Here is a 27,724-nt window from a genome sequence, read left to right as displayed (position 1 = left end):
TCAACTGCCCATGGCCAACTCACTAAGGTCAACTGCCCATGGCCAACTCACTAAGGTCAACTGCCCATAGTCAACTGCCCATGGCCAATTCACTATGGTCAACTGCCCATGGTCAACTGCCCAATTCCCTATGGCCAACTCACTAAGATCAACTGCCCATGGTCAACTGCCCACCAACTCACTAAGGTCAACTGCTCATGGCCAACTGCCCATGGCCAACTCACTATGGTCAATTGCCCATGGACAACTCATCATGGCCAACTCCCCATGGCCAACATTTCAAGGCCAATTCAGTATGGGGATGCTACAACTGTCATCAGGGTGAAAAACGGTCATAAACAGAGGTGGGCTGCAGCTGTTTTGGACCGGTTGGAGCGAACCGGTAGTTCAGACCAGTGGCCAGGCACGCTCACATTTTCGCATTCTGGGCGAAACAGTTGTTAACAGTACGTGACGTCCACCTCTGGCCTTAATTTTTTTTTCAGTGATGCTGTCACAACTTTGGCCACCAAGTGCACAGGGCTAAGAGGAGGTCTACCTGTGCTTGAAGTTTTCCCTCGCTAGCAAACGACACGAGCTCTCGGGGACAAAATTAGTTGTGGGTTTACCTTGGAAAGAAAAGTTTCAGAACTTCAAAAGAACTTCAAAAAATCGCAAGCGCAGCTGGTCGGCTGTGCATAAATGCAGAAATGTCGTTCTAGAATACCATCATAACGTCTTCACCGCTCGGGTCTCACACAGGCCGTGTGCAAGACTGAAGCCCGGTGGGCAACGGGGAACCAAGGTTTGGGGTTAGGGGGAAAGGAAGATGAAAGGGCACCCACCCACCTGGCCCAGACATTTCCATTCGGCGTCACCGGCAAGGTTCATTCGCATAAAGGAAAGGACCTGTGTGATGAGTCATTTTTAATCTGAATCACACACAAAAAAAGAGAACATCAACGGCAGCTGAGAGGATGTTGGTTCATATGTGGAAAAGCGATGACCAATTACGATAAGCCGAAGATGGCTGATAGGCCACCGAAAAGAGATTAAAAACCACAAAGCGCCCCTGAGAAATGAGATTTTAGGGAGTTAAGAACCTCCTGGACAAACGCTGACCTCTGGAAGGCCACCAAGTTCTCCAGAACTTGTGGTGGCCTCGTTGACATTCAACTTAACACTACTGCAACAGAGTGGGTTTTCCTTCAACACAGTGCTTTTATTTTTGGGTGAGGATTGGGCTATGGGATACTTTTCCCTTCACCTTTCAGGCAGCCAAACAACAGATACACAGACACACACACCTGTAAAAAAATCATTCCGATGTGACCCATTGTGTTGTGTTGTTTTTTTAAAAAAAAAGTTTAAATCAAGGGCCATTGGGACGATATTCCGTGGAGAGATAAACCTGTTTAAAGAGAATAATCGCGATTCTTCCATTACTTCTTCTGAAGGTGGCAAGGGTGTTTTTTTTCTAAAAGCAGAGTTGCTCAGATGTTTTGGGGGGTCTCCTTTGGGTCAAGGAGGACTTCTTGGCTCTTTGACCCCGGAGTTAGACATCTTGTGTGTAATATCTTTCCAAAAGGTCCCCTTTGAGACTGGAAGGGGCTTCACAGCTTCCTCCTTCTTCTTCTTCGGGGTATCTGTAGGTGCAGTCATCGACCTCCTGGGCTAACTGCCCATGGGAAGCTGTGGAACAGAAGAAGAAGTGGGAGAATTGAGGCACAACACAAAACTCTCTGCGTAGGCACGGCAAGCAATCCAAGACCTCGGAATGGGGCAACTCCCCATGGTCAACTCCCATGGCCAACTCACTATGGTCAACTCATCATGGCCAACTCACCATGGCCAATATCCCAAGGCCTATTCACACTGGCCAACTCCCTATGGCCAACTCACTATGGTCAACTCCCCATGGTCCACCCACCAAGGCCAACTGGCCCCAGGGCAACTCACTGTGACACAATTCAACAATTCAATTATTTAAAATAGTTTTTAAATCATATTAATTTTCATTCTTCGCATTTCATTTTTTCCTTCCTTTAATACTTCCATTCCACCATCTCTCCGATACGAAACACTTTTCCCACGGAGAGTTGGCCGTGGTGAGTTGGTGTGTAGACCCCTAGGAGGTCGTAAGCGGAGGAAGAGGGAGAGTTGGCGGAATACTGGTGGCCGAAATAGAGCAGGAAGATGGCCTTACGTTTCAGGAACTTCTTTTGAATCCAGTATCGGAGGAAGAAGTAGGCCAGCACCATGAATGTGGCAAACAGAAGGATGATGATGACAAAAGCAGAGGTGATGAAGATCAGGTCGTTTCCCCACTCTAAAAGAAAGCAAGAGGGGGAAAAAACATCCTTCAGAAAAATCCCAGGACATCAGCCCGGAAAAGCTAAATGAAAATGGTCCTGGATGCAAATTGGCTCCCTTCGCAATTCCCGCTCACAGGCTGACACTAGCAAGGATGGGAGGGAGGCCGGGAAATTTGTCTTTCATTTCTAGGTTGCTTCTCTCCTGGCTTAGTTTCCATCCATCGCTTCTTGTCCTGCCTTCTGGTGCTTTGGGAAATAGGTTTAGGATAGGATGGGATAGATACAAAATGGAATGGAATGGAATGGAAGAGAATGGAATAGAAATAGAATAATAAAATACGGAATGGAATGGAATGAAATAGAATAGAATAGAAATAGCATAATAAAATACGAAATAGAATGGAAGGAATGGAATGGAATGGAATAGAATAGGGAATAGAGAATAGAATAGAAATAGCATAATAAAATACGGAATAGAATGGAAGGAATGGAATGGAATAGAATAGAATAGAATAGAATAGGGAATAGAGAATAGAGAATAGAATAGAAATAGCATAATAAAATACGGAATAGAATGGAAGGAATGGAATAGAATAGAATAGAATAGGGAATAGAGAATAGAAATAGCATAATAAAATATGGAATAGAATGGAAGGAATGGAATGGAATAGAATAGAATAGGGAATAGAGAATAGAGAATAGAATAGAAATAGAATAGAATAGCATAATAAAATATGGAATAGAATGGAAGGAATGGAATGGAATAGAATAGAATAGAATAGGGAATAGAGAATAGAATAGAAATAGCATAATAAAATATGGAATAGAATGGAAGGAATGGAATGGAATAGAATAGAATAGGGAATAGAGAATAGAATAGAAATAGAATAGAATAGAATAGCATAATAAAATACGGAATAGAATGGAAGGAATGGAATGAAATAGAATAGAATAGCATAATAAAATACGGAATAGAATGGAAGGAATGGAATGGAATGGAATAGAATAGAATAGGGAATAGAGAATAGAATAGAAATAGAATAGAATAGAATAGAAATATCATAATAAAATACGGAATAGAATGGAAGGAATGGAATGAAATAGAATAGAATAGCATAATAAAATACGGAATAGAATGGAAGGAATGGAATGGAATAGAATAGAATAGGGAATAGAGAATAGAATAGAAATAGAATAGAATAGAAATATCATAATAAAATACGGAATAGAATGGAAGGAATGGAATGGAATGGAATAGAATAGAATAGAATAGAATAGAACAGAATAGAAATAGCATAATAAAATACAGAATAGAATGGAAGGAATGGAATAGAATAGAATAGGGAATAGAGAATAGAATAGAAATAGAATAGAAATAGCATAATAAAATACGGAATAGAATGGAATGGGAGGAATGGAATGGAATGGAATAGAATAGAATAGGGAATAGAATAGAAATAGCATAATAAAATATGGATTGGGATAGAATAGAACAGAATGGAATGGAATAGAATAGAATAATAAAATATGGAATGGAATGGAAGGAATGGACAGGACAGGACTGGACTAGAATAGAATAGAATAGAAATTCAGAGGAGAGAAGAGAAGAGAAGAGAAGAGAAGAGAAGAGAAGAGAAAATAGAAAAGGAGTGGAGAACAGAACAAAATAGAATAACAGAGTCGGAAGGGACCTTGGAGGTCTTCTAGTCCAACCCCCTCTGCTCAGGCAGAAAACCTGACACCATTCTAATCAAATGGCTGTCCAATCTCTTCTTAAAAACTCCCAAGTGGGGCCACCCACAACTTCTGGTGGCTGGCTGTTCCACCAATCCATTGTTCTCACTGTCAACTTGACCCCTTCTTCTTTGGGGCAGCCCCTCAAATACTGGAAGACTGCTATCACGTCATTCCCACTCCCCCCCCCCTCGGCCCTTCTTTTCTCCAAACTGGCCAAGCCCAGTTCCCGCAACCGTTCTTCCTATGTTTTAGCCTTCTATCATCTCAGCTGCTCTCCTTCCCCGTGCTTTTTCCAAATTCCCAATCTTTCATTTTTTCATTTTGGTAAGGTGGTGACCAACATCTACGCACTTTCTACGTACTGAGACCTTGTGGCTTTCCTAATTTCTAATTTACTTCATTTTGTTTTTACTGCAGCGGGAGCCTGATTGAGATCAAAACTCTCCGCTCGAGTGGGTGGGAGAGACCTGCTTAACCCTTCCTCGGCTGTTAATCTTTCGTGAAGTCCTACCCTTTTCTGGCAACTAAACCATAGCTTAGTTTAACCAAGCATTCTGGCTTCCGCGAACCCTCCGCCGTGGCTAGGCTACACAAGCCATGGTTCCCGCTTCAGGAGGAGGAGGAGGTTTTGTTCTTAATATAATGTAATTTGCCCAGTGTGGATTTCCTAATGACTTCCTCCCCGTTTCTTCCAAAAGAGCATCAATTTCTCTATTGCAGAAATTGAGAACGACAAGAGAACAGCCCCGGATTTCCCACCCACCCCTTAACCACAACCACAGCAGAGCGTTTAAGGTTATTTTTAAATATTAGCATAAAGTAAAGCTTCCCCTCACTCATATGTGCTGGTCGTTCCCGACTCTAGGGGGCGCTGCTCACCTCCGTTTCAAAGCCGAAGAGGCAGCGCTGTCCGAAGACGTCTCCGTGGTCATGTGGCCGGCATGACTCAACTCCCGAAGACGCACGGAACGCTGTTCCCTTCCCACCAAAGATGGTCCTTATTTTGTCCAGTTGCATTTTTTAACGTGCTTTCGAACTGCTAGGTTGGCAGAAGCTGGGACAAGTCACGGGAGCTCACTCCGTTACGCGGCGCTAGGGATTCGAACCGCCGAACTGCCCCAGTTTTTTCCACTGGGGGGGGGGGGGAATGGTGGTTTGCTTGAATTTAGAACAACAGAGTTGGAAGGGACCTTTGAGGTCTTCTAGTCCAGCCCCTTGCTTAGTGCAGGAAACCCTACATCACTTCCGACAAATGATTATCCAATCTCTTCTTTAAAATTTGCTAATGCTCCATACTATATCCTAAAATAATTTGTTTCGTATTGGCCAATGCTAAACACTGAAAGGGACGTGGTGGCTTAATGGCTAAGATGCTTGTCGATCAGAAAGGTCGGCAGTTCGGCGGTTCGAATCCCCAGCGCCGCGTAACGGAGTGAGCTCCTGTGACTTGTCCCAGCTTCTGCCAACCTAGCAGTTCGAAAGCAGGTAAAAAACGCAAGTAGAAAAATAGGTACCACCTTTGGTGGGAAGGGAACAGCGTTCCGTGCGCCTTCGGCGTTGAGTCATGCCAGCCACATGACCATGGAGACGTCTTCGGACAGCGCTGGCTCTTGGGCTTTGAAACGGAGATGAGCAGCGCCCCCTAGAGTCCGGAACCACGAGCACATACATGCAAGGGGAACCTTTACCTTTAAACACTGAAGTTTAAGACCGAATACTAAAGTAATTTGTTGAATAACGTTTGATGCTAAATTCTAAAAATAAACCCAATACTAAATCCTAAAGTACTTGTTTTAATAATACTCAGTACGAAAGTAAATAATACTAAACACTAAAGTAAGGGGTTTAATAATGTTCAGTTGTAAATACTAAACTCAATACTACACATTCATTAGTTGAGCAATGCTCAGTACTCAATACTAAACTAAACTCAATCCTCAAGTAATTTCTTTTTATAATGGGTCAAGCATTCCCGGGACTCCAGTCATAAAACATTTTCTACATTAATTTAACGGTTATATATTCAACCAGTTATATATTTATTTAGCGAATCTTTCTGGGTGCCCCAGTTATCACTCTGGCCAAAGTATCTCAGTCAATTAATTTTGGGATTCGTGAAAAGGGATGTTGAACCCAGAAACTAAAAAGAAAAACATAAAGTAGAATAAATAAATGAGCTGACTCTGAGAAAAATAATGAACAAACTAACTATGGCTTGAAGATTTTTGACTTGATGGCACAGCTGGAAAAAAAACCCAGCTGACTGTTTTTTAGTTTTCTCAGTCAATATAAAAATAAAACGATATGGCATTTAGAAAAAAGGGGCATATTCATAAGAGACGGGCCGACAAAATGGAAGCAGTGACGTTTTTCAGAATTTTTTTTTTTTTTAAATGGATATGCCTCCCATCTCACTATTTAAAGCCACGCTTTGTTGGAAGTAAAATCTAATCCGGTGATTATTCCAAGCCGGGAAAAGATGCAGGAGAAATAAACTGGAGGCAAGCTGCAACTGGAAAAGAGATTTTCATATTGTTTGATAGCCAGAAAAAACATGGACAGCAACATGCTTTTGGGGTAGCTGACAAATTGCGGTGGAAAGTAGATGGGCTTTTATACAATTTCGGGGAGGATTGTGAGTGAGATGCCCAGTTTGTATAATATTTTAATGGCTGTTGCCAGATTCCTTGACTGGTTTTACAGGCAAAAGCGGGGGGAATGCAAATCCTACCCATTTTGTTATCTGAGCTAATCTTGTCAGTTTCGGCTCCTTGCTTATTTGGGGTTTCTAGCTGCCCTTTGTTTCTCAACCGTGGCGATTTGAAGACTTTGTAGACTCCCAAAATTCCACTTCCCGGAATATTTCCCAGCAAGGCTGACTGGGGAATTCTGGGAACTGAAGTCCACAGGTCTTTAAGTGGCCAAGAGAAACTCTGAGATTAAATTGGATTAAACTGGATTAAATGAGATAAATCAATGTTCCAACAAGGCTTACCTGAAACCGCAGTAGAGAAGACAGCGAGGGATGTGGAGGGCTGGGTAGGGGGGATTTCTGACCCACTCCAGCAAACCACATCTCTCTTCTCGGTCCCGGGTTCCCGAATTTTATCCCCTGGACACCTGCGGGAATTGGTAGTTAGCGTTGTGTTTTACACTTGGGATTTTAAAATCCATTTATTCCAGAAGGACTTACTTTCTCCATGGCCGGCATTCGCCTGTCGTTCGATCATTGAAAGTCTCCTGCGGGCAGTTCTGACAACCTTGGAAAACACAGAAGAAAGTTGGATAAGTTTCTGGCTACCAAATAAATGTTCTAACTGCAGCTTGCCTTCAGTTCCTTTCTCTTGCATCTTTCTCCTAATTTGGCCTCGTGCTCCATTTCAGTCGGCTTCAGGGGTTTATAAATCACACAGACACGCACGCACACACACACATACACACACACACCAATGGCTTGTGGCAAGTGAAAAATCCCACAACTGCTGATGTGCAAGAGAACTTCGGTCCCCATTGTTAGATAATTCGGTTTTCCAGGAGTTTCAGAGCAGACAGTTCTCGACTTATTTTATTATTATTAGCGTTTATATACCACCCCCTCTCCCGAAAGGGACTCGGGGCGGTGTACAGTCCGTATTAAAATACAACAGATTAAAACATAGAAATAACTACAGAAATACATGTGTATGAGGAGGATAAAATATGCCAAACTGTACTGCTAATAAATAAATCAATACAAAAGTTTAAAATATCAGATTAAATTTAAAACACTATCCCTCTAAAAACCAGACTTACAACCGCAACTGAGCCAAAGAATTTCTATGCCCCCCCTCCCCCAAGACAGTTGTTAAACGAGCTGTTTCCTCTCTTTGCAGCCTTTCTTGACACCGTTGCTAAGCGAATCACTGCAATGGTTAAGCTAGCAAATCCCCCTTAACTTTGCTGGTCAGGAGATCACAAAAGGAGATCGCACACAGAGACCCATGCTGGGATATTGCAACTGTCATAAATATGAACCAGTGAGTGGTGCGGTGACCTAGAGGTAGAGCTCTGGTCTCACAATCAGCTGTGAGTTCGATCCTAGGGAGAGGCAGATATTTCAATCTCTCTGGGCACCATGAGAATATATCTGCTGAACAAAACTCCACAATGGCAACAGGAAGGGCAGTAAACACTCAGCTCTGTTCAGTTGCCCAGAGTCCAACCCGCAAGGGATTATGGGGGTCATTAAAAGGAGACGGTGATAAACATGAACCAGTGGCAAAGCATCCGAATTTTGACCATGCAACGGGTTTTAAGTGTGAAAAACGGCCCGAAGTCTCGTTTCTCAGTGCCGTTGTAACTTGGAACGAGCTGTTGTAAGTGGAGAACCTCCTGCGAAGAGAGTCAGTGGCCACCTCACCTGTAATTGTGCGTTGCTGTCCAAGGGCACACTCACAGGCCTCGCAATTTTCCCCACACGAGTAACCCGGAGCACATCCACAATGGGCATCGGTAGTTTCGGTACATTTTTTCTTGTACACCAAAGTCCCTTAAAGGTTAAAATATTTTTTTAAAAACATGTTATATCTGTAGAGAAGGCGATTTTCCCCTTTGAGAGGGGATTTTTTTTTTTTAGCAAGGTTTAACTTGCTGGGTAACCAGGATCGGAGAGGATCTAGCCAGCATTCTTGGCTAGGTTTCCATAAATCCCTAAGAATATTTGGTTAAGGGGATAAATTCCCCCACCCCACCAAATTGCCAATTTGAGGTCTATTTGAAAACTTTGCTGCACAATTATTGCAGGCCCCTTTTCCAAGTTAAGCCATCCCGCAGGAAAAAAAAACCACAGGTAGTCCTCGGGTTACGGCCACAATTTTCGGTTGTAAAGTGAGACATTTCTTAAGGGAGTTTCGGCCCTTTTCTTGCCAGCGTTGTTAAGCGAGGCACAACGGTGGTGAAGTCAATCCAGCTTCCTCGCTGACTTCACTGGTCAGAAGGTCGCAAAAGGGTAACACACCTCCCCCCTTCCTGGACACTACAACCGTCGTAAATACGAGTCAGTTGCCAAGCGTGCAAATTTTGATCACACAACCCTGGGGAAAGCTGCGACGGTCGTAAGTGTGAAAAAAACAGTCTTTTTTTTTCAGGGATGGTGTAACTTTGAAAAGTAACTTTGACTGTTGTAAGTGGGGGTCGTAAAGTGAGGAGCAGGGCAAGAAAAGAAAGATAGGAAACTGATAGGAGGCTCCTATCCTCAGCCAGGAGTTGAGGACTGGAGGCCAAAAATATAGATATAATAGTTGCAAGAACTGGGGATGTCTACTTTAATGAAAAGAAGGACTAGGGGAGACATGATAGCAGTCTTCCAATATCTCAGGGGCTGCCCTAAAGAAGAGGGAGTCAAGCTACTCTCCAAGGCACCTGAAGGCAGGAGAAGAAGCAACGGGTGGAAACTAATCCAGGAGAGAATCAATTTGGAATTAAGGGGAAGCTTGACCTGGGGGTTGGACTAGAAGACCTCCAAGGTCCCTTCCAACTCTGCTATTCTCTTATTCTGCATTCTTCCTAACAGTTAGAACAATTCATCGGTGGAACGACTTGCCTCCAGAAGTTGTGACACTGGGTTTTTGTTTAAGAAGAGATTGGACACCTGTCTGAATTGATCTCGGGTCTCCTGCCTGAGCAGGGGGTTAGACTAGAAGACCTCTAAGGTCCCTTCCAGTTCTATTCTGATGGGTGGATGGATTGAAATGATGTAGGGTCTCCTGCTTGAGAAAGGGAGAAAGGAACTAGAAGACCTCCAAGGTCCCTTCCAGCTCCATTCTGATTGACAGATTGAAATGGTCTGGGGTCTCCTGCCTGAGCAGGGGGTTGGACTAGAAGACCTCCAAAGTCCCTTCCAACCCTGCTATTCTCTTATTCTGCATTCTCCCTTAGAACAATTCATCAGCGGAACGACTTGCCTCCATAAGTTGAGTTGTGACCCTGGAGGTTTTTAAAGAAGAATTGGTCTGAATTGGTCTAGGGTCTCCTGCCTGAGCAGGGGGTTGGACTAGAAGACCACTAAGGTCCCTTCCGACTTTCTTATCTCTGCCTCCAGGAGGTGACCCTTCACCCAACCCAAGCCATTGGGACACGATGGCTTGAAAGCCGAGCCAGCCCACCCCCTTCCCTAGGGCTGAGACCCCCTCCCACAAACCCACCCAGAGTAAGTAAGTAAGTAAGTCTTACTGTCGCAGACACGGCATTGCTGGCAGGACTGGCCTTCTCCGGGTCTGAAGGTGCCTGAAAGGGGAAAGAGGGGACGAGTCAGGGGGTCTCGAGTGCGAAAACGGGCCGGGGTCTCCGCCGCCGCCCTCGCCGCTTACCGTTCGGGCACGAGACCTTGCAGAAAGCTCCCGTCCAGAGCAGCAACAGCAGCGCGCAAAAGAGCCGCTCCATCCTGTGGGGAAGCGAGCTTAACGGTCGGGGGACTCTCCGCGGAGCTTGCTCCGGCGCGGATTCCTCGCTTCTGGACGCGGCCGGCGGAGCTAAGAGGACAAGGGGACGGCGGGGCGGGACGGGGCGGGGCGGGATCCCCCTTTCCCCACCCTACAGGCCGGAATCCCCGCCAAAGGTGTGCAGAAGAATTTCCGCAGCTCTCGGGTTGAATGGTAGCGTTTGCGAGTCTTCTAAAATCCCTCCCTCCCTCCATCAGAATAGAGCAGGAAGGGTCCTCGGAGGTCTTCTAGTCCAACCTGCTGCTCAAGCAGGAGACCCTGGACCATTTCAATCAATCAATCAATCAATCAATCAATCAATCAGAATAGAGCTGGAAGGGACCTTGGAGGTCTTCTAGTCCAACCCTCTGCTCAAGCAGGAGACCCTAGACCATTTCAATCCATCAATCAACCAGAATAGAGCTGGAAGGGACCTTGGAGGTCTTCTAGTCTGATCCACTGCTCAAGCAGGAGACCCTGGACCATTTCAATCAATCAATCAATCAATCAGAATAGAGCTGGAAGGGACCTTGGAGGTCTTCTAGTCCAACCCTCTGCTCAAGCAGGAGACCCTAGACCATTTCAATCCATCAATCAATCAATCAGAATAGAGCTGGAAGGGACCTTGGAGGTCTTCTAGTCCAACCCCCTGCTCAAGCAGGTGATATTATATCAATCAATCATTCGATCAAAATAGAGCTGGAAGGGACCTTGGAGGTCTTCTAGTCCAACCCTCTGCTCAAGCAGGAGACCCTAGGTCCTAGAGACCATTGCAATCAATCAATCAATCAGCACTTCAATCATTCAATCGTTGATAGATGGATTGAAGTGGTCTGGGGTCTCCTGCTTGAGGAAGGGGTGGACTAGATGACCTCCAAGATCCCTTCCAGCTCTAGTTGACTGATTGTTTGATTGAAATGGTCTAGGGTCTCCTGCTCGAGCTGGGGGTTGGACTAAAACTCCTCCAAGGTCCCTTCCAGCTCTATTCTGATTGACTGACTGATTGATTGATTGATTGAAAAGATCTAGGGTCTCCTGCTTGAGCAGGGGGCTGGACTAGAAGACCTCCAAGGTCCCTTCCAGCTCTATTCTGATTGATTGGTTGATTAATTGATTGATTGATTGATTGATTGAAAAGATCTAGGGTCTCCTGCTTGAGCAGGGGGCTGGACTAGAAGACCTCCAAGGTCCCTTCCAGATCTATTCTGATTGATTGATTGAAATGGTCTAGGGTCTCCTGCTTGAGCAGGGGGTTGGACTAGAAGACCTCCAAGGTCCCTTCCAGCTCTATTCTGATTGATTGATTGATTGATTGATTGATTGATTGAAATGGTCTAGGGTCTCCTGCTTGAGCAGGGGGTTGGACTAGAAGACCTCCAAGGTCCCTTCCAGCTCTATTCTGATTGATTGATTGATTGATTGATTGATTGATTGAAATGGTCTAGGGTCTCCTGCTTGAGCAGGGGACTGGACTAGAAGACCTCCAAGGTCCCTTCCAGCTCTATTTTGATCGAATGATTGATTGATATAATATCACCTGCTTGAGCAGGGGGCTGGACTAGAAGACCTCCAAAGTCCCTTCTGGCTCTATCCAATGCCTGATTGCGCTGGGTCTGGTCGAACTCGCCTCCCGGGCTGCGTCCTTCAACGGGCGTCGCGAGACCCCGACCTCATCGGTCGTGCGCCTCCTGCGGAAAAGCCGGCCGTGCAGATTCCACGGGCTCTAACAGCGGCGGGGAGGGGAGGGAAGGGAGGGGCGTGGGCGGATTGCGGCGGCTGTGACGTCTTCGCAGCTTCCCCCTCTCGCAAAACCGCTCCCACGACCCCCCAAGCAAAGCCGCAGAGCTCCCTCTGCTAAGTGCGTCACCCCCATCCCACCCCCGGGCTGCAGAAGGGCGAAAAAAGCCCTTTCCCCAATTGGGCTGCGGGGCGCCCGCATGGGTCAGGCGCAGGAGGAGATCCAGAGGCTGCTCCACATGTCTTTGGGCGAGGTCTCTAGGTTGTCTCCCCCCCCCCCCCCGCAAAAAAGCCCAAAACTTCTTCTGAAGAGGTTTCCCTTCTGATCCCAGGAGCTTCTTCAGTTCTGACCGAGTGGCAGTGGGGAGACCAATGGCAGGATTGAAACTCTTTGCAGAGGGAGCTGGTCCTTTACGTTCTTCCCACTCAGAGAAAGATGCAAAAGAACCAGGTTTTGTCTGCAAGGAGAATAAATCCTGCCCTTCCCCACCGTTTGGTCAGAACTGAAGAAGCTCCCGGGATGAGAAGCGAAAGGTCTTCAAAGAAAAAGAAAAATTAGAAAGAAAGAAAGAAAGAAAGAAAGAAAGAAAGAAAGAAAGAAAGAAAGAAAGAAAGAAGAAAGAAAGAAAGATCGAGAAAGAAAGAAAGAAAGAAAGAAAGAAAGAAAGAAAGAAAGAAAGAAAGAAAGAAAGAAAGAAAGTCCAGTTACTTCTTGAAAAAGCACCTTTAGAGACGCTGTTGTGAGTTCGCTCCTAGGTAGAGGCAGATATTTCTCTCTTTCGGCACAATGAGAATATATCTGCTGAATAATAAAAACTCCGCTCTGGTGACAGGAAGGGCAGATGGCCAGTAAACACTCAGCTTCATTCAGTTGCCTAAGATTCCACCCCGCAATGGATTATGGGGTCGTTAAAAGCGGATGATGATTGTAACTTCAAACGGTCACTAAATGAACTGTTTTAAGTCCAGGACCAGCTGTAATCAATGACCAGACCCCAGGAGGAAGGCGGTACAGGGCATTGCCACTCTGTGCCACGCCGATCTGTGGATTTTTGAAAATGTGATACCTACTATTTTAGGTAAAGGTAAAGATTCCCCTCGCACATAAGTGCTAGTCGTTCCTAACTCTAGGGGGCGGTGCTCATCTCCGTTTCAAAGCCAGCGCTGTCCGAAGACATCTCCGTGGTCATGTGGCCAGTATGATTCAACGCCAAAGACGCACAGAACGCTGTTCCCTTCCCACCAAACGTGGTCCCTATTTTTCTACTCGCATTTTTTACGTGCTTTCGAACTGTTAGGTTGGCAGAAGCTGGACGAGTGACGGGAGCTCCCTCCATTACACAGCGCTGGGGATTCGAGCCACCAGACTGGTGACCTTTCTGATTGACAAGCTCAGCCACTAACAACCAGGTCCCTCCAGCTATTTTAAGAGGGTGTTAGATTCCTGTCCCAAATTAGGATGGCTGAAAGGTTACGGAGGGGGGTTAGAAAGGTCACCGTAATGTCTGTATTTAACCCCCCCGACCTGTTGCGTAACGGGAGAAAGATGGCTTAGAGGGAGTCCTCGAGTTACGGCGACTCACTCATCGACCGTCCAAAGTTTCAAAAAGTTAGGGCCCTTGTTTCAAACTTACGGCCGTTCCACCATCCCCAGGGTCATGTGATCCAAATTAGGACAGCCGACTTGTCTTTATGACGGCCGCAAGTGATCAAACTGGCAGCTGCGATTGTGGAATGGATAGTTCTATACAGGCGGTCCTCGACTTACGACAGTTCATTGAGTGGCCAGTTACGTGGTCACTGGGAAAAAAAGGGACTTAAGGGACGCTTTTCACCCTTATGACCGTCGCTGTATATTGCCACGGTCATGGGATTGAAATTCAGACGCTTGTTAACTGACTCGCGTTTACGACGGTCGCAGTGTGCCCCGGCGGGGTGTCACGTGATCCCCTTTTGCGACCTTCTGACAGCCCAAGTCAACGGGAAAGCTAGGTTCGCTTAGCAACCTTATCAATTGCAGGGATCCGCTTAACAACGGTGGCCAGAAAGGTGATGAAATGCAGCAGGACTCCCTGAACAAATGCCTCACAATGACAGAAATGTCGGCCTCCATGTTGGTCGTAAGTCAGGGACTACCTGTGTTTGTGCTGCTTTGCAAAGTGGTTTATTGTCTGTAGGACACGGAAAGTAAAATAAAATTTAAAAACTTATAAAACCCACATCAGTACCCCAGTGTTTTCCCAACCTGCCAATCAGTGGACTTCAATTCCCAAGATTCCTCCGCCTGCCCAGCCATGATGAGAATTCCGGGAGTTGAAGTCCTGCAGAACTGGAAGCAGCCATCTTTGTGAAACCTGCAAACCTGCCAATCAGTGGACTTCAATTCCCAAGATTCCTCCCTCTGCCCAGCTATGATGAGAATTCTGGGAGTTGAAGTCCTGCAGACCTGGAAGTAGCCATCTTTGCAAAACCCGGAAGTGGATTCTGAAGGACCTTTTCTCAATGCATTCTGTGAAATGTAGTTTTTCCCAGAACTTTGTAGTTACAGAGGCCATCTATCCTATTTTGTTGGGTTTTTCAGATTTTATTTAGTTGTTAAATTTATTTGCTGCCTGGCTTACAACAATACGGAGGACAACACTGGTGTGAACAGAGGGCAATAGAACAATAAAATAAACGATGGAAAAGAACGCAAGGGGAATACATCAATCGGATAATCAAAATAAGATGTATATTTATATTTGTATATTTAAATGTGTACCAAAAAAGTATGTAAACTTAAAAAAATATCCACCATATGCATATGCCGGAATCAAAAAACTAGGCAAGATTGTATTGGTTTATTCTCACTACAGGAAGTTCTTGACTTACGACCACAATTGAGCGCCTGATTTCCGTTGTTAAGTGAGACATCGGTTAAGTGAGTTTGTCCATCCCACTGTTCGACTTTCACCTGGCTAAGCGAATCCCCACGGGCGGTTAAATTAGTAAAGCGGTCGTTAAGCGAAACTGGCTTCGCTGGTCAGAAGGTGGGATCGTGTAATACCTCCCACCCACCCCGGGACAACCGTCACAAGTGTGAATCCGTTGCCAAGCCTCTGAATTTTGATCAGGTGATCCCCGGCCTGCTTCTGCGACGGGCGTTAAGCGTGGAAAAAGGGGCCATATGCCCTCCTTTTTTTTTTCCAGGGCCACTGAAACTTCGGACGGTCACTAAACGAACTGCTGTTAAGTCGAGGACTGCCTGAAATAAATTTTAGGCACACAAGGAAACCCTTGTGAAATTCACACCTCTCTTTCAATTGGCACCTTTGGGGGGGGGGGGGGTTTCCATTCCGGGACACACCTGCATGGTGCTGAGCAAGCCCCATACACCTTTGGGACCCCCCCCCCCCCACCCAGCCGGCCCCACGTTGCATTTCTTATTTTGCATTTTGCATGTTTTATTTTGCATTTTGCATGTTTTATTTTGCATGTTTTATTGTGCATTTTGCATGTTTCATTTTGCAAGGTTTTTGAGCGCGGGAGGAACCCAGCTAGGCAGGCTCGGGGTGGGGATGGGGGGTTCCGCGCCCCTTCCTCTCGAGCCCCACCCCTCCTCCTCCTCCTCCTCCCAGGCGCCGCCCCCTCCCCAAAGGAGCCGCCCCCCGTGACGCAGCACCAGCCCTTCGGAGCGCCGCGCAGGGCCAGCGGAACTGGAACCGAGATTGAGCGTAAGAAATTGGGGTCCCCCTCTCCCGCCCCCCCGCCCGGTCCCTGGCCCCTTTTGAAGGCAGGGCTCCCCTCCCTCCCCCAATGGGTCCGTCCCTGGTCCTTCGCCCCTATTTAGGGGAGGGGTCTCCCCCTCCCCGCCCCCTCTCCCATTTTCGGGGCAGGGATCTCCCCAATGGGTCCTTCCCTGGTCCGTCGCCCCTTTTCATGGCAGGGGTCCCTCTCAACATCCCCCCCCTCCGTCCCTTCCTGGTGTGTCATCCCTTTTCTGGGCTGGGGTCTTCCCAATGGGTCCCCCCCTCCTTCCTCCCCTATCCATCCCCCCTTTTCCGGGCAGGGGTCTCCCCAGCCAGGCCCTCCCTCCCTCTATCCCCAGCCCATCGCCCTTTTTGGGCTGGGGTCTCCTTCCTTCCCTCCCTGGTGTGTTGCCCCTTTTCAGGGCAGGGGTCTCCCCCAAAGGGTCCCCCCTCCCCTGTCCATCCCCCCTTTTCTGGGCCAGGGTCGCCCAATAGGTCCTTCCCTCCACGCTCCATCTCCACTTTTCTGGGCCAGGGTCCCCCAATGGGTCCCTCTCTCCCTCCTTCCTTCCCTCCCTGGTTCATCTCCCATTTTCGGGGCAGGGGTCTCTTCCATTGCCCCTTTTTAGGGCAGGGGTCTCCCCAATAGGCCCATCCCCCCTTCCTTCCCTGCCTGGTCTGTCACCCCTTTCCCGGGCTGGGGTCTCCCCTCGGAGCCCCTGGACAAAGCCCGGCCTTGCATGCTTTCCCCCAGTTTGCCGGTAGACTTTACGAGCGGGCGAGCGAGCGAAGAAGGGTTTCCTTGCCCCCCCCCCCAATCCAGGCGGGGAGAGCAAGTGGTCTGGGGTCTGAGATACACCCCCCTCCCCCCCGTTTCTCAAGGCGCTTTGTCCCCCCTCCCCTGCAGGGTCATCGCGATGGGCTCCAAGCGAGCGCTGGTGATTTTGGCCAAAGGGGCCGAAGAAATGGAGACGGTCATTCCGACGGATCTGATGCGCAGGGCAGGAGTAAGTCCCTGTGCGGAGTGGAGACCCCCGCCCCTCTTCTCCAGGTCTTCCTTTGCCCCCTCCTCCTCCCAAAAGCTGAAATTGGAACGTCTCTGGGCTCACCTGTCCTACCTACCCACAGGTGGGGAGGTGGGAGTTACGCCGGCACTCTTCCCCCTTTTAATTAATTTATTTTTTTAAATCACAGGGTAGTCCTCGACTTACGACCACATTTTATGTTTCTAAGTGAGAAATTTATTTTAGCGGATTTTGCCTCGTTTTCACGACTTTTCCCATCACGGTCGTTAAGCGAATCACGACGGTCGATAAGTCACCTCTACAGTTCTTAAACGAATCTGGCTTTTCCCCAATGACTTTGCTGTTTAGATGTTCGCAAAAGAGGGATTGCGTGACACACACACCCCTCCCCGGGACGCTGCTACCGTCGTAAATGCGAGTCGGTTGCCAAGCGTGTGAATTTCAATCACGGGAACGAGGCAACAGTCATAAGTCTGAAAAAAGTTCCCCCCCTTTTCCCCCCCCAGTGCTATTGTAACTTTCAACGGTCACTAAACGAACGTAGCTGTAGGCCGTCCTTGACTTACGACAGTACATTTTAGTGGCCCCACCCGTCTTAAAGCGGGAAAGGCTCTCACCCAACGACGGTTTCCTTACCAGATTTCCGTGACGGTAGCGGGATTGTCTGGGAAGGAGCCTGTCCAGTGCAGCCGTGATGTCATGATTTGTCCCGATACGAGTTTGGAAGAAGCCAAGAAGAAGGTTTGAGCCCCCCCTCCTTTTTTTTTAAAGCATACTTTTGGGGTGGGGTCTCTGGGACATCCCCACTTTCCATTTAAAATGGTGGTCCTCAACCACGGCCCCTTCTAAGCTGGGTGGACTTCAACTCCCAAATTCCCCTGCCAGCCACCTTAAGCTCTGGTGGATTCTGGGAGTTGAAGTCCACCCAGCTTTAAAATGATTGGCTGATGAATTCTGGGAGTTGAAGTCCACCCAGCTTAAAAGTGACTAGGGAATTCTGGGAGTTGAAGTCCTCAAGTCTTAAAGTGACTGGGGAATTCTGGGAGTTGAAGTCCTCAGCTTAAAAGTGGTTGGCTGTTGAATTCTGGGAGTTGAAGTCAGCTTAAAAGTGGTTGGCTGATGAATTCTGGGAGTTAAAGTCCACCTTATAAAAGTGGCTGGTGAATTCTGGGAGTTGAAGTCCTCACAGCTTAAAAGTGGTTGGCTGGTGAATTCTGGGAGTTGAAGTCCACCCAGCTTAAAAGTGACTAGGGAATTCTGGGAGTTGAAGTCCTCAAGTCTTAAAGTGACTGGGGAATTCTGGGAGTTGAAGTCCTCACAGCTTAAAAGTGGTTGGCTGTTGAATTCTGGGAGTTGAAGTCAGCTTAAAAGTGGTTGGCTGATGAATTCTGGGAGTTAAAGTCCACCTTATAAAAGTGGCTGGTGAATTCTGGGAGTTGAAGTCCTCACAGCTTAAAAGTGGTTGGCTGGTGAATTCTGGGAGTTGAAGTCCACATGGCTTAAAGGGGAATTTGGTGACTCTCATTCTTTTTTTTTAGGGGCCTTATGATGTGGTGGTCCTGCCAGGGGGCAACCTGGGAGCTCAGAACTTGTCGGAGGTAAAATAACAAGAGTCCATTTTCTCTTTTGTGTGCTTTAGATTTCAGAACCTAGAACGTAGAATAACAGAGCTGGAAGGGACCTTGGAGGTCTTCTAGTCCAACCCCCTGCCTAGGCAGGAAACCCTATACCCTTTCAGACAAATAGCTATCCAGCATCTTCTTAAAGACTTCCAGTGTTGGGGCATTCACAACTTCTGGAGGCAACTTCTGTTCCACTGATTAATTGTTCTAACTGTCAGGACGTTTCTCCTCAATTCTAAGTTGCTTCTCTCCTTGATTAGTTTCCACCCATTGCTTCTTGTTCTACCCTCAGGTGCCTTGGAGAATAGTTTGACTCCCTCTTCTTTGTGGCAACCCCTGAGATATTGGAAGACTGCTATCATGTCTCCCCTAGTCCTTCTTTCTCTTAAGCTAAACATACCCAGTTCCTGCAACTGTTCTTCATATGTTTTAGCCTCCAGTCCCTTAATCCTCTTTGTTGCTCTTCTCTGCACTCTTTTCTAGAGTCTCCACATCTTTTTTACATCGTGCGACCAGAACTGAATGCAGTCCTGTACCCTCCTTTCCATTTTTTTGTACTTATCCTTCTTTCCCCTTTTATTTCATCTCTCATTAATTGCCGCTCTCAAAAAAAGAGTTTTACTGAAATGCTTTGGAAGAAATCCTTCCTATACGACTGGGAAAAAAACAGACTTAAGATTTGAAGTGGGACAGGGAGAGTAACTTTGCTTTTCTATGAAATCTTTTTTTTTTCTTTCTTTCAGGGCTTCTGCTAATTATTTTTTTTTAACGATCCCCTCCTCTTTGATCTATTCTTGCAGTCTCCCCTCGTGAAAGAGGTGCTGAAGGATCAGGAGAGCAGGAAGGGACTCATCGCAGCCATATGTGCAGGTAAGGTGCTAACTCCATTTTGGGGGGAACTCCTATATGGGCAGCCCAGCCCCACTAGATCTGAGAGCCCCATTGGGGGCCATCAGTAGTAGCAGGGGGGCTGCAAGGACCGGGCCTGCCTCTGCATGTTTGCAATCAATTTGTAAGCATGCAGAAGCTGCCAATAAAATTCAAAGCATGCAGAAGCTACGAATAAAAACTATAACAATCCAGAAGCTGCCAATAAATTATAAGCACGCAGAAGCAGCAAATAAAAATTATAAGCATGCAGAAGCTGCAAATAAAAATTATAAGCATGCAGAAGCTGCATATTAAAACTATAAGCATGCAGAAGCTGCAAATAAAAATTATAAGCATGCAGAAGCTTCAAATAAAAATTATAAGCATGCAGATGCTGCAAATTAAAACTATAAGCATGCAGAGTTCAGAAGCTGCAAATAAAAATTATAAGAGTCCAGAAGCTTCAAATAAAAATTATAAGCATGCAGATGCTGCAAATAAAAATTATAAGCCTGCAGATGCTGCAAATAAAAATTATAAGCCTGCAGAAGCTGCAAATTAAAACTAAGCATGCAGAGTTCAGAAGCTTCAAATAAAAATTATAAGCCTGCAGAAGCTGCAAATTAAAACTATAAGCATGCAGAGTTCAGAAGCTGCAAATAAAAATTATAAGAGTCCAGAAGCTGCAAATTAAAACTATAAGCATGCAGAGTTCAGAAGCTGCAAATAAAAATTATAAGAGTCCAGAAGCTGCAAATAAAAATTGTAAGCGTTCAGAACCTGCAAATAAAAATTGTAAGAGTCCAGAAGTTGCAAATAAAAAGTCTAAGAGCTCAGAAGCTGCAAATAATGTATAATAATGCAATGTACATGCAAATGTATAACCCACAGCTCGTCCCTTTTGTCCTGGAGCCAGCAATGCTGGGTGAATCATAAGCTTGTTTCCCCCTCTGTCGGCCTGCAGGTCCCACAGCTCTCCTCGCCCATGGAATCGGTTTTGGAAGCAAAGTGACTACTCACCCCTTGGCCAAAGACAAGATGATGAGCGGGGGTCAGTATCCCACTAAACACGTGTCGCGGGGAGGGACTAGTGGAGTGTTGTGGGTTTAACAGATTAACAGGGTTGGAAGGGACCTTGTGGGTCATCTAGTCCAACCCCCTGCCCGAGCAGGAGACCCTACACCGTTTCTGACAGATGGCAGTCCAGATTCTTCTTGAAAGCCTCCAGGGATGAAGCTCCCACAACTTCCCAAGGCAACTTCTGTTTCTTTGGTTGATTGCTCTCACGGTCAGGAAATTCCTCCTTATTTCCAGGTTGAATCTCTCCTTGGTCAGTTTCCATCCATTCTTCCTTGTCTGGCCTTCGGGTGCTTTGGACAGTAGCTTGAACCCCTTCCTCCTCTCTGTGGCAGCCCCTCAAATATTGGAAGGCTGCTCTCCTGTCTCCCCTGGTCCTTCTCTTCCCTAGACTAGCCAGGCCCAGTTCCTGCAACCGTCCGTCGTCTGTTTTAGCCTCCAGTCCCCAAACGATGCCCATATTTCTTATGCACCAAAATATAATTTAGATTAGGGCTATTCCAATTCTCCGGCCACAGTCCACCACCGGTCCTTGAACTGTTGGGAACCGGGCTGCAGAAGTGGCGGGCGAAGCACCTAGGTTTTACAGGTAGTCCTCGACTTCATGACCACAATTGACCCTGAAATTTATGTGGCTAAGTGAGAAACGTGAGTTTTGTCCCGTTTTACGGCTTTTCTTCCCGCGAATTCTTAAGCAAATTCAGGGGTTCAAATAAAAATTCTAAGAATTCGGAAGATGCAAATAAAAATTTCAAGCTTTCAGAAAATGCAAATAAAATTCGAAGAATTCAGAAGACAGAATAAAATTCTAGGAATTCGGAAGATGCAAATAAAATTCAAAGCATTTGAAAGATGCAAATAAAATTCAAAGCATTTGAAAGATGCAAATAAAATTCTAAAAATTTGGAAGATGCAAATAAAAATTCTAAGAACTTGGAAGAGGTAAATAAAAATTCTAAGAATCCGGAAGCTGCAAATAAAAATTCTAAGCATCCAGAAGCTGCCAATAAATGTTACAATCTTTCTTTGCCATCGTCGTTAAGGGAATCCCTGCAGTTGTTAAATTAGCCACACGGTCGTTAAGCGAACCCAGTTTCCCCGGGGACTTCGCTCCTCAGAAGGTCATGAAAACGAAGATCCCCGGGGACACCGCAGCCGTCGTAAATACAAATCCGTTGCTAAGTTAGAGTGTCCTGGAGGTCACATGATCGACAGTTGAATGCTTGGCAGCTGACTTGGGTTTATGGCGGTGGCGGTGTCCCCTTTTGCAACCATCCGATGAGCAAAGTCCATGGGGAAACTGGATTCACTTAATGACCTAACAGCCGTCGTGATTGTGAGTCAAGCATCCAAGCGTAAATCACCCAACCACAAGGATGCAGCAATGGTCATAAGTGCGAGGAACGGTCCCCAGAGCCGTTGTAACTCTGAACAGTCCCTAAATTGAGAACCTTGAATCAGGAGTGGTTATTGAGCGGAGTCGAACGTCAGAGAGCTGCGTAAAGTTGTCGTCGGGGTGAAATGGGTGCCCACTTTTTATCGCCTGGAGTAACTACTAAGGCCTTTCTCTTCCCCTCCCGTAAGATCACTACAAATACTCCGAGAATCGGGTGGAAAAAGACGGGCACATCATGACAAGCCGCGGACCGGGCACCAGTTTCGAATTTGGCCTGGCGATCGTGGAAACGCTGCTGGGGAAGGAAGTGGCTGCCCAGACGAAGGCGCCTCTCGTCCTTAAGGACTAGAAGCATGACACACCCAGAAAGCCTCGCCGGTTTCATTTTTTAAGACCAGGAGTTTTTGGTTTTTTTCCCTTAGTGGGCAAAGGAACGGAGCACGGCTGCCCTTGTGGCAACTTCATTCATGCAATAAAAGACGATATGTGTGAAACAGTGTTGTGTCCTGGCTAGGAAATCATTAAAATGAAACAAAAAAAAAAGGTTTTTAAACCTTACACCCCATCGGTTCAGAATTATTAAAAAATGACAATGATATATATATCATATATGTATATGTGTATATATGTATGTATGTATATGTATATATATAAACACAGTTTCCCTTTGTCTGACTTTCGGCTCACTCCAGGAGACCATCCAGGCAGAAAACCATATTTTTTAATGTTGCCTTTGTTATATTTGTGTTGTATTTGCGCTGATAAATAAATAAAGGGAGACTAGTATAGATCTATTTCAAGCTATTTAGCTTTCATCAGCTAGCCATACCCAGGTTCTAATCCCAGTAAGGGTATGACTAGCTGATGAGAGCTAAATAGCTTGAAATAGATCTATACTAGTCTCCCTTTATTTATTTATCAGCACAAATACAACACACACACAGACATATATTTATATTAAGTGTTACGTCAGAGCACCTGGTATGCCCAAATATGGGAGGGAGCATACTGCTTCCCTTTTGCCTTTCAACTCCACCTTAGGAGCCTTCCAGGCAGGAAACCATTTTTGTGTTGCATTTGTGCTGATAAATAAATGAAGGGAGACTAGTATAGATCTATTTCAAGCTATTTAGCTCTCATCAGCTAGCCATACCCTTACTGGGATTCGAACCTGGACTGTATTAGGCATTTATATTAACCTCTAAGCCACAAGCTCTCCTCCCTTATCAGCTGTATGCTCCCTCCCAAATTTGGGCATACCAGGTGCTTTGACATAACAATCATTTCCTTGGCTCAGCTGATAAGGGAGGAGAGCTTGTGGCTTAGAGGTTAATGTAACTGTCTAATGTGTAAAAACAGCCCAGGTTCGAATCCCAGTAATATAATATATATATAAGAATCAGAATTATAAAAATCTGAATTATATATGCCAGAAAATAAAACAGGGTCTTATGTTCTTTTGTCCGCTGAAATAAGCACTTGGCCTTATTTTTGGGGTGAAGGAGGCGGCAAACGTCATGGCGGCTGTGTTGCAATATTTTCGGGGAAAGTTTATTTTAGCGCATGCGCTCAAAATCCCCATTGGACATATTATCCAAAGGTGGTGGGGCGGTCTTATTTTCAGGGAAACGGGGTATTAAATTCAAACCTTGCGCTAGGAAAACCCAAGTTGGGCATCGGGAATAAAAACAGCAGCGTTATAAAACAAATAAGCATTTCAGTATTATTTGAATATTTTAGCATTTTGAGCATCGTGGAAGAAATTCCTCATCGTTTAGAATTGAGTTTTATTATTTAGCATCGGAGGGTTATTAAGTAAATTTAGGATTCAGGATGAAGTTTAGGGCGCAGCGTGGAACATCAAACAAACGGCTGGTAGTCCTCGACTTAACGACCACAGCGGGACGCAAACATGTCGCTCGAAGAAACATTTAAAGGAGCTTTGCCCTTCCTTGCCAAAGTTGTTAAGTGAATCTTTGCAGATGTTAAATGAGTCACACAGTTATGGAGCCAATCCAGCTCACCCCTTGACTGCTGGTCGCAAAAGGAACCCCCCGCCCTGCCTGGGACCATCATAAATATGAGTCAGTGGCCAAGCGTCTCAAGTTCAATGCCTGCAACAGACGACGTTAAGTGTGAAAAACCACCGTCAAGGTGAGATGCCATGATGGGTCTGAATTTGGATCCCACGATGCTGCGAACAATCGTAAGCGTGAGTAACCTCCCCTCCCAAGCTCTTTTTTTTCCAGTGCTGTTGCAACTTTGAAATGGTCAGTAAATGAACTGTTGTTTTTTGCCAGTTGTAATGCCCAAAATGACCACTGGAGGTCAGGGTTGGATGGGATTGCAATTGGATGAGAAGGTATAGGCCTCATTTGGGACACAGACTTTCAGGGGCTTAAGCTGGTTGTTAAGCGAGTTGCGTCTCCTATTACGACCATTTGAACAAATCCCCAAATAATTGTCACGCAATTCCAGTTTCCTCCATCGACTTTGTCCGAAGCTAGCTGGGAAGGGGGTCACATGACCCCAGGATACCGTCACCGCCATCAATTTAACACGCAGTCCTTGACTTATGACGGTTCACTCAGCCACCGTTCAAAATGATGGCACGGGGGGGAAGCACCGTTTCCCCCCCCGCACGTAATGACCATTCCAGCTGCTGAATAAATTAAATTATTAATGTATCTTAAGTAGAAAACTAGCTTTAGATAAAGAGTTTTATTCCAAAAGCATTTTATTCAAATAAATCCGATAAAGATTTTTAAAAATCCCATTTAAATTTTTTTTAAAAATCCAATGTCAATTTTAAAAAATCCGGACGCTCAGCAACAAGCTCGTCTTTACGACGCTTGCGGGGTCCCGTGTTTGAACGGTCGCAAAAGTGGACGCCGTGACCCCAGCCCCATTCCAACCGTCGTAAATACGAGCCCCCGTTGCTGAGCGTCTGCATTTTGATAGCCTTGACTGCAGGGAATGGTCACAAGTGCAAAAAACGGCCATAACTTTCAGTGCCCTTGTAAACCTCAAACGGTCGCAGAAGGAAACTGTTGTAAATCGAGGATTCCCTATATAAAATTGTAAAATGTTAAGTGAATAGAAAAAAGATTTGCACCTGAATTAACTCCCTGGCCCAGTTTAAGGTGTACATTTCCAAGTTTAACTCTCAAACACAAGAGGTACAGAGGAAGGCAACTTCTGTTCTGTTGAATATAGAATAACCGAGTTGGAAGGGACCTTGGAGGTCATCTAGTCCAACCTGCCGCTCAAGCAGGAGACCCTACCACACCATTTTTGACAGACGGCAGTCCAGACACTTATAACTTAGTCCTAGGAAACCAAGACCCATGTTCGATTCCAGCGTTTGTGTATTTCGACGCAACGACATAACACAATCCACACAAAATCGGAATAAGTAGGCCTGTGTAGTAATTTCTTAGCAGCCCATTTCATAACGTAAAGTCTTGCAGAATGGATGTAAACAGGTCCTCGCAATAGGTGAATCAGGAGGTTTGCCCAGCAAAATCCACATTCCTTTCCAAAGAGGGTGGGTTTGATTTAAATCCCGGTTTAAATCACTAGTTTAAAAAAAGGCTTCATTTAAATCAACTAAATTGAAATAATTCTTAAAGAGCCGCTGTCATCTGGACTGTAAAATTGTGTGAATGCATCACCCGTACAGAGCATGTCTTATCTCAGCTCAGAGAGCTTAAACTCATTGCACAAGTTTAGCAAAAATGTGAAATATTGCAGAATGCGTACAGCCTCCTGCGACATAACTAGGCCCCGTTTCATGCAGAATAAACTAAACGAGGAATGCATCTTCGGTGGAAAATGTATCTTTGGATAAAAGCTTTTTATTCCAAAAGCATTTTGTTCAAACTAATTTGATTTAAGATTTTTAAAAAATCCTATTTAAATAAATGTAAGATGTAAAAATTTAAAACTCTTGTTTTATTTATTTATTTTAAATCATCGGTTTTTATCCACCCTGTTTTATCCAAACCTCTGTCCCCAAAACGAATTTTGCAAAATGTGTGTGTGTGTGCGCACGTTGGAAAGTTGTCCTTTTAACAAAGAGGGTGCAAACTCCTAACACACACAACGTTATTTTAAAAGTCAAGAGGGGAAGCCAGATTCGCTTAGCAACTGTCCTAAAACTGAGCAAGGGAGCTGTGCCGAAAATCGTGCGGTTGTAAAAGCGAGGAGTTAAAAAGTCCCGAGCTGCCGCCTTTAAGCGCTTCAAACTCAGCCTACAACTTGTTGTGCAGCCGCGGTGTGGCAAACTGCCCAGTGTTGATAGTAGTAGGCACATCGTACGACGGGATCGACCAATGTGAATTGCGTAGAAACACACACCCTAAAACGCGCACCGAGCGGCAATTCGGTGTGGCAACTCCACTTGGCTTGCAGTTTTAAAAAACGAGCAGAGAACACCTCGGAGTAGAAGAGGGAGGGAATTGTAAATTTAAGAGTTGGAAGGAGGGAGTTAGGAAAAAAAAACCCATGAAACAGATATATTTTAAAGGTTTTTAATGGTTGTGATTGGTGACAGAAGCGTATATTAAGAGATTGAATAATGAAAGGAAGGAAGGAAGGAAAGAAGGAACTTTAATATATTTTAAAAGTTTTTAATGATTGTGATTGGTGAAAGAAGCGTATATTAAGAGATTGAATAATGAAAGGAAGGAAGGAAGGAAGTTTAATATATTTTAAAGGTTTTTAATGATTGTGATTGGTGAAAGAAGCGTATATTAAGAGATTGAATAATGAAAGGAAGGAAGGAAGGAAGTTTAATATATTTTAAAGGTTTTTAATGATTGTGATTGGTGAAAGAAGCGTATATTAAGAGATTGAATAATGAAAGGAAGAAAGGAAGGAAGTTTAATATATTTTAAAGGTTTTTAATGATTGTGATTGGTGAAAGAAGCGTATATTAAGAGATTGAATAATGAAAGGAAGGAAGTTTAATATATTTTAAAGGTTTTTAATGATTGTGATTGGTGAAAGAAGCGTATATTAAAGAGATTGAATAATGGAAGGAAGGAAGGAAGGAAGGAAGGAAGGAAGGAAGGAAGGAAGGAAGGAAGGAAAGAAGGAACTTTAATATATTTTAAAGGTTTTTAATTATTGTGATTGGTGAAAGAAGTGTATATTAAGAGATTGAATAATGAAAGGAAGCAAGAAAGGAAGGAAGGAACTTTAATACAAACAGATGTGAAGAGCTAAAGAAGAGAAACGTGAATAACCAAACAGGGAATGATGGGGAAACAGAAAAGGAATGTTACTACCACGTTTCTGAACAAAATAGTGATAGGAGGAGGAAAAGTTAAAATAGAGATAGAAATAAGAGGGGAAATATAGCAATATATTAAGATATATGAAAGAGTAAAAAGAAGATTTAGAACTGAAGGGTGGTAGTAAAAAGATATAGGTAAATAATTATGAAACCATGAAAGTGAGATGGAATAACTATGAGTAATAATACGATGTCTATTTGTATTGAAATGTATGTTACTCAGGTATCAACCATTCTGTTGTGGCCGGTCAGTGGCCAGCAAAGCTAACAGCAGATTCGGAGAGTGAGGAGGGTTGGGGAGGAACCTGGGCCAGTCCTGGAGTCTGGGGAAGGCTCTGATGAGGGCTCTGTGTCGGAGGCAGAGATGGGGCCAGGACCGTCTGACAGTTATCAGCTGCCTCCGAAGTCAGACATCAGTAAGGCAGAAGAACAGCTGGAGCCTTTTCCCAGTGTGCGCATGCGCAGAGTTGCCAGACGAAGG

At 45.2% G+C, this 27,724-nt stretch overlaps 2 protein-coding genes across 2 annotated transcripts; one reads left to right on the top strand and one right to left on the bottom strand.

The window, feature by feature from the left end:
* Positions 1–290: 290 nt before the first annotated feature.
* Positions 291–10,574, bottom strand: TNFRSF9 (TNF receptor superfamily member 9). The gene is made up of 7 exons (XM_081955073.1): positions 10,379–10,574; positions 10,242–10,295; positions 8,431–8,559; positions 7,225–7,291; positions 7,027–7,151; positions 2,186–2,308; positions 291–1,671 (listed from the first exon to the last, which is right to left on the bottom strand). The coding sequence occupies exons 1-7, from the start codon at positions 10,449–10,451 to the stop codon at positions 1,535–1,537; spliced, it is 708 nt and encodes a 235-aa protein (XP_081811199.1). The 5' UTR covers positions 10,452–10,574; the 3' UTR covers positions 291–1,534.
* A 5,261-nt stretch (positions 10,575–15,835) lies between these two features.
* Positions 15,836–22,438, top strand: PARK7 (Parkinsonism associated deglycase). Its single transcript, XM_081955081.1, has 7 exons — positions 15,836–15,939; positions 16,862–16,961; positions 17,619–17,720; positions 18,518–18,577; positions 19,402–19,471; positions 20,436–20,522; positions 22,133–22,438. The coding sequence occupies exons 2-7, from the start codon at positions 16,872–16,874 to the stop codon at positions 22,291–22,293; spliced, it is 570 nt and encodes a 189-aa protein (XP_081811207.1). The 5' UTR covers positions 15,836–15,939; positions 16,862–16,871; the 3' UTR covers positions 22,294–22,438.
* Positions 22,439–27,724: the final 5,286 nt, after the last annotated feature.

This window comes from Natrix helvetica, assembly GCF_964273705.1.
Source record: "Natrix helvetica genome assembly, chromosome: 5".
In the NCBI taxonomy this organism is placed as follows: Eukaryota; Metazoa; Chordata; class Lepidosauria; order Squamata; family Natricidae; genus Natrix; species Natrix helvetica.
The sequence above is the reverse complement of the archived record's forward strand: the minus strand, read 5'-3'. Positions and strand labels throughout refer to the sequence as shown.

Excerpts from the sequence above, each read along its gene's own strand:
- TNFRSF9 (XM_081955073.1), bottom strand. The coding sequence starts at position 10,451 with ATGGAGCGGCTCTTTTGCGCGCTGCTGTTGCTGCTCTGGACGGGAGCT. Across the intron at positions 2,309-7,026 it reads CTTCTCTACTGCGGTTTCAG|AGTGGGGAAACGACCTGATC; the intron begins GTAAGCCTTGTT and ends GCTTTCTTTTAG. Across the intron at positions 1,672-2,185 it reads TCAAAAGAAGTTCCTGAAAC|CTTCCCATGGGCAGTTAGCC; the intron begins GTAAGGCCATCT and ends TCTGTTCCACAG.
- PARK7 (XM_081955081.1), top strand. The coding sequence starts at position 16,872 with ATGGGCTCCAAGCGAGCGCTGGTGATTTTGGCCAAAGGGGCCGAAGAA. Across the intron at positions 16,962-17,618 it reads ATCTGATGCGCAGGGCAGGA|ATTTCCGTGACGGTAGCGGG; the intron begins GTAAGTCCCTGT and ends TTTCCTTACCAG. Across the intron at positions 20,523-22,132 it reads AGACAAGATGATGAGCGGGG|ATCACTACAAATACTCCGAG; the intron begins GTCAGTATCCCA and ends CCCTCCCGTAAG.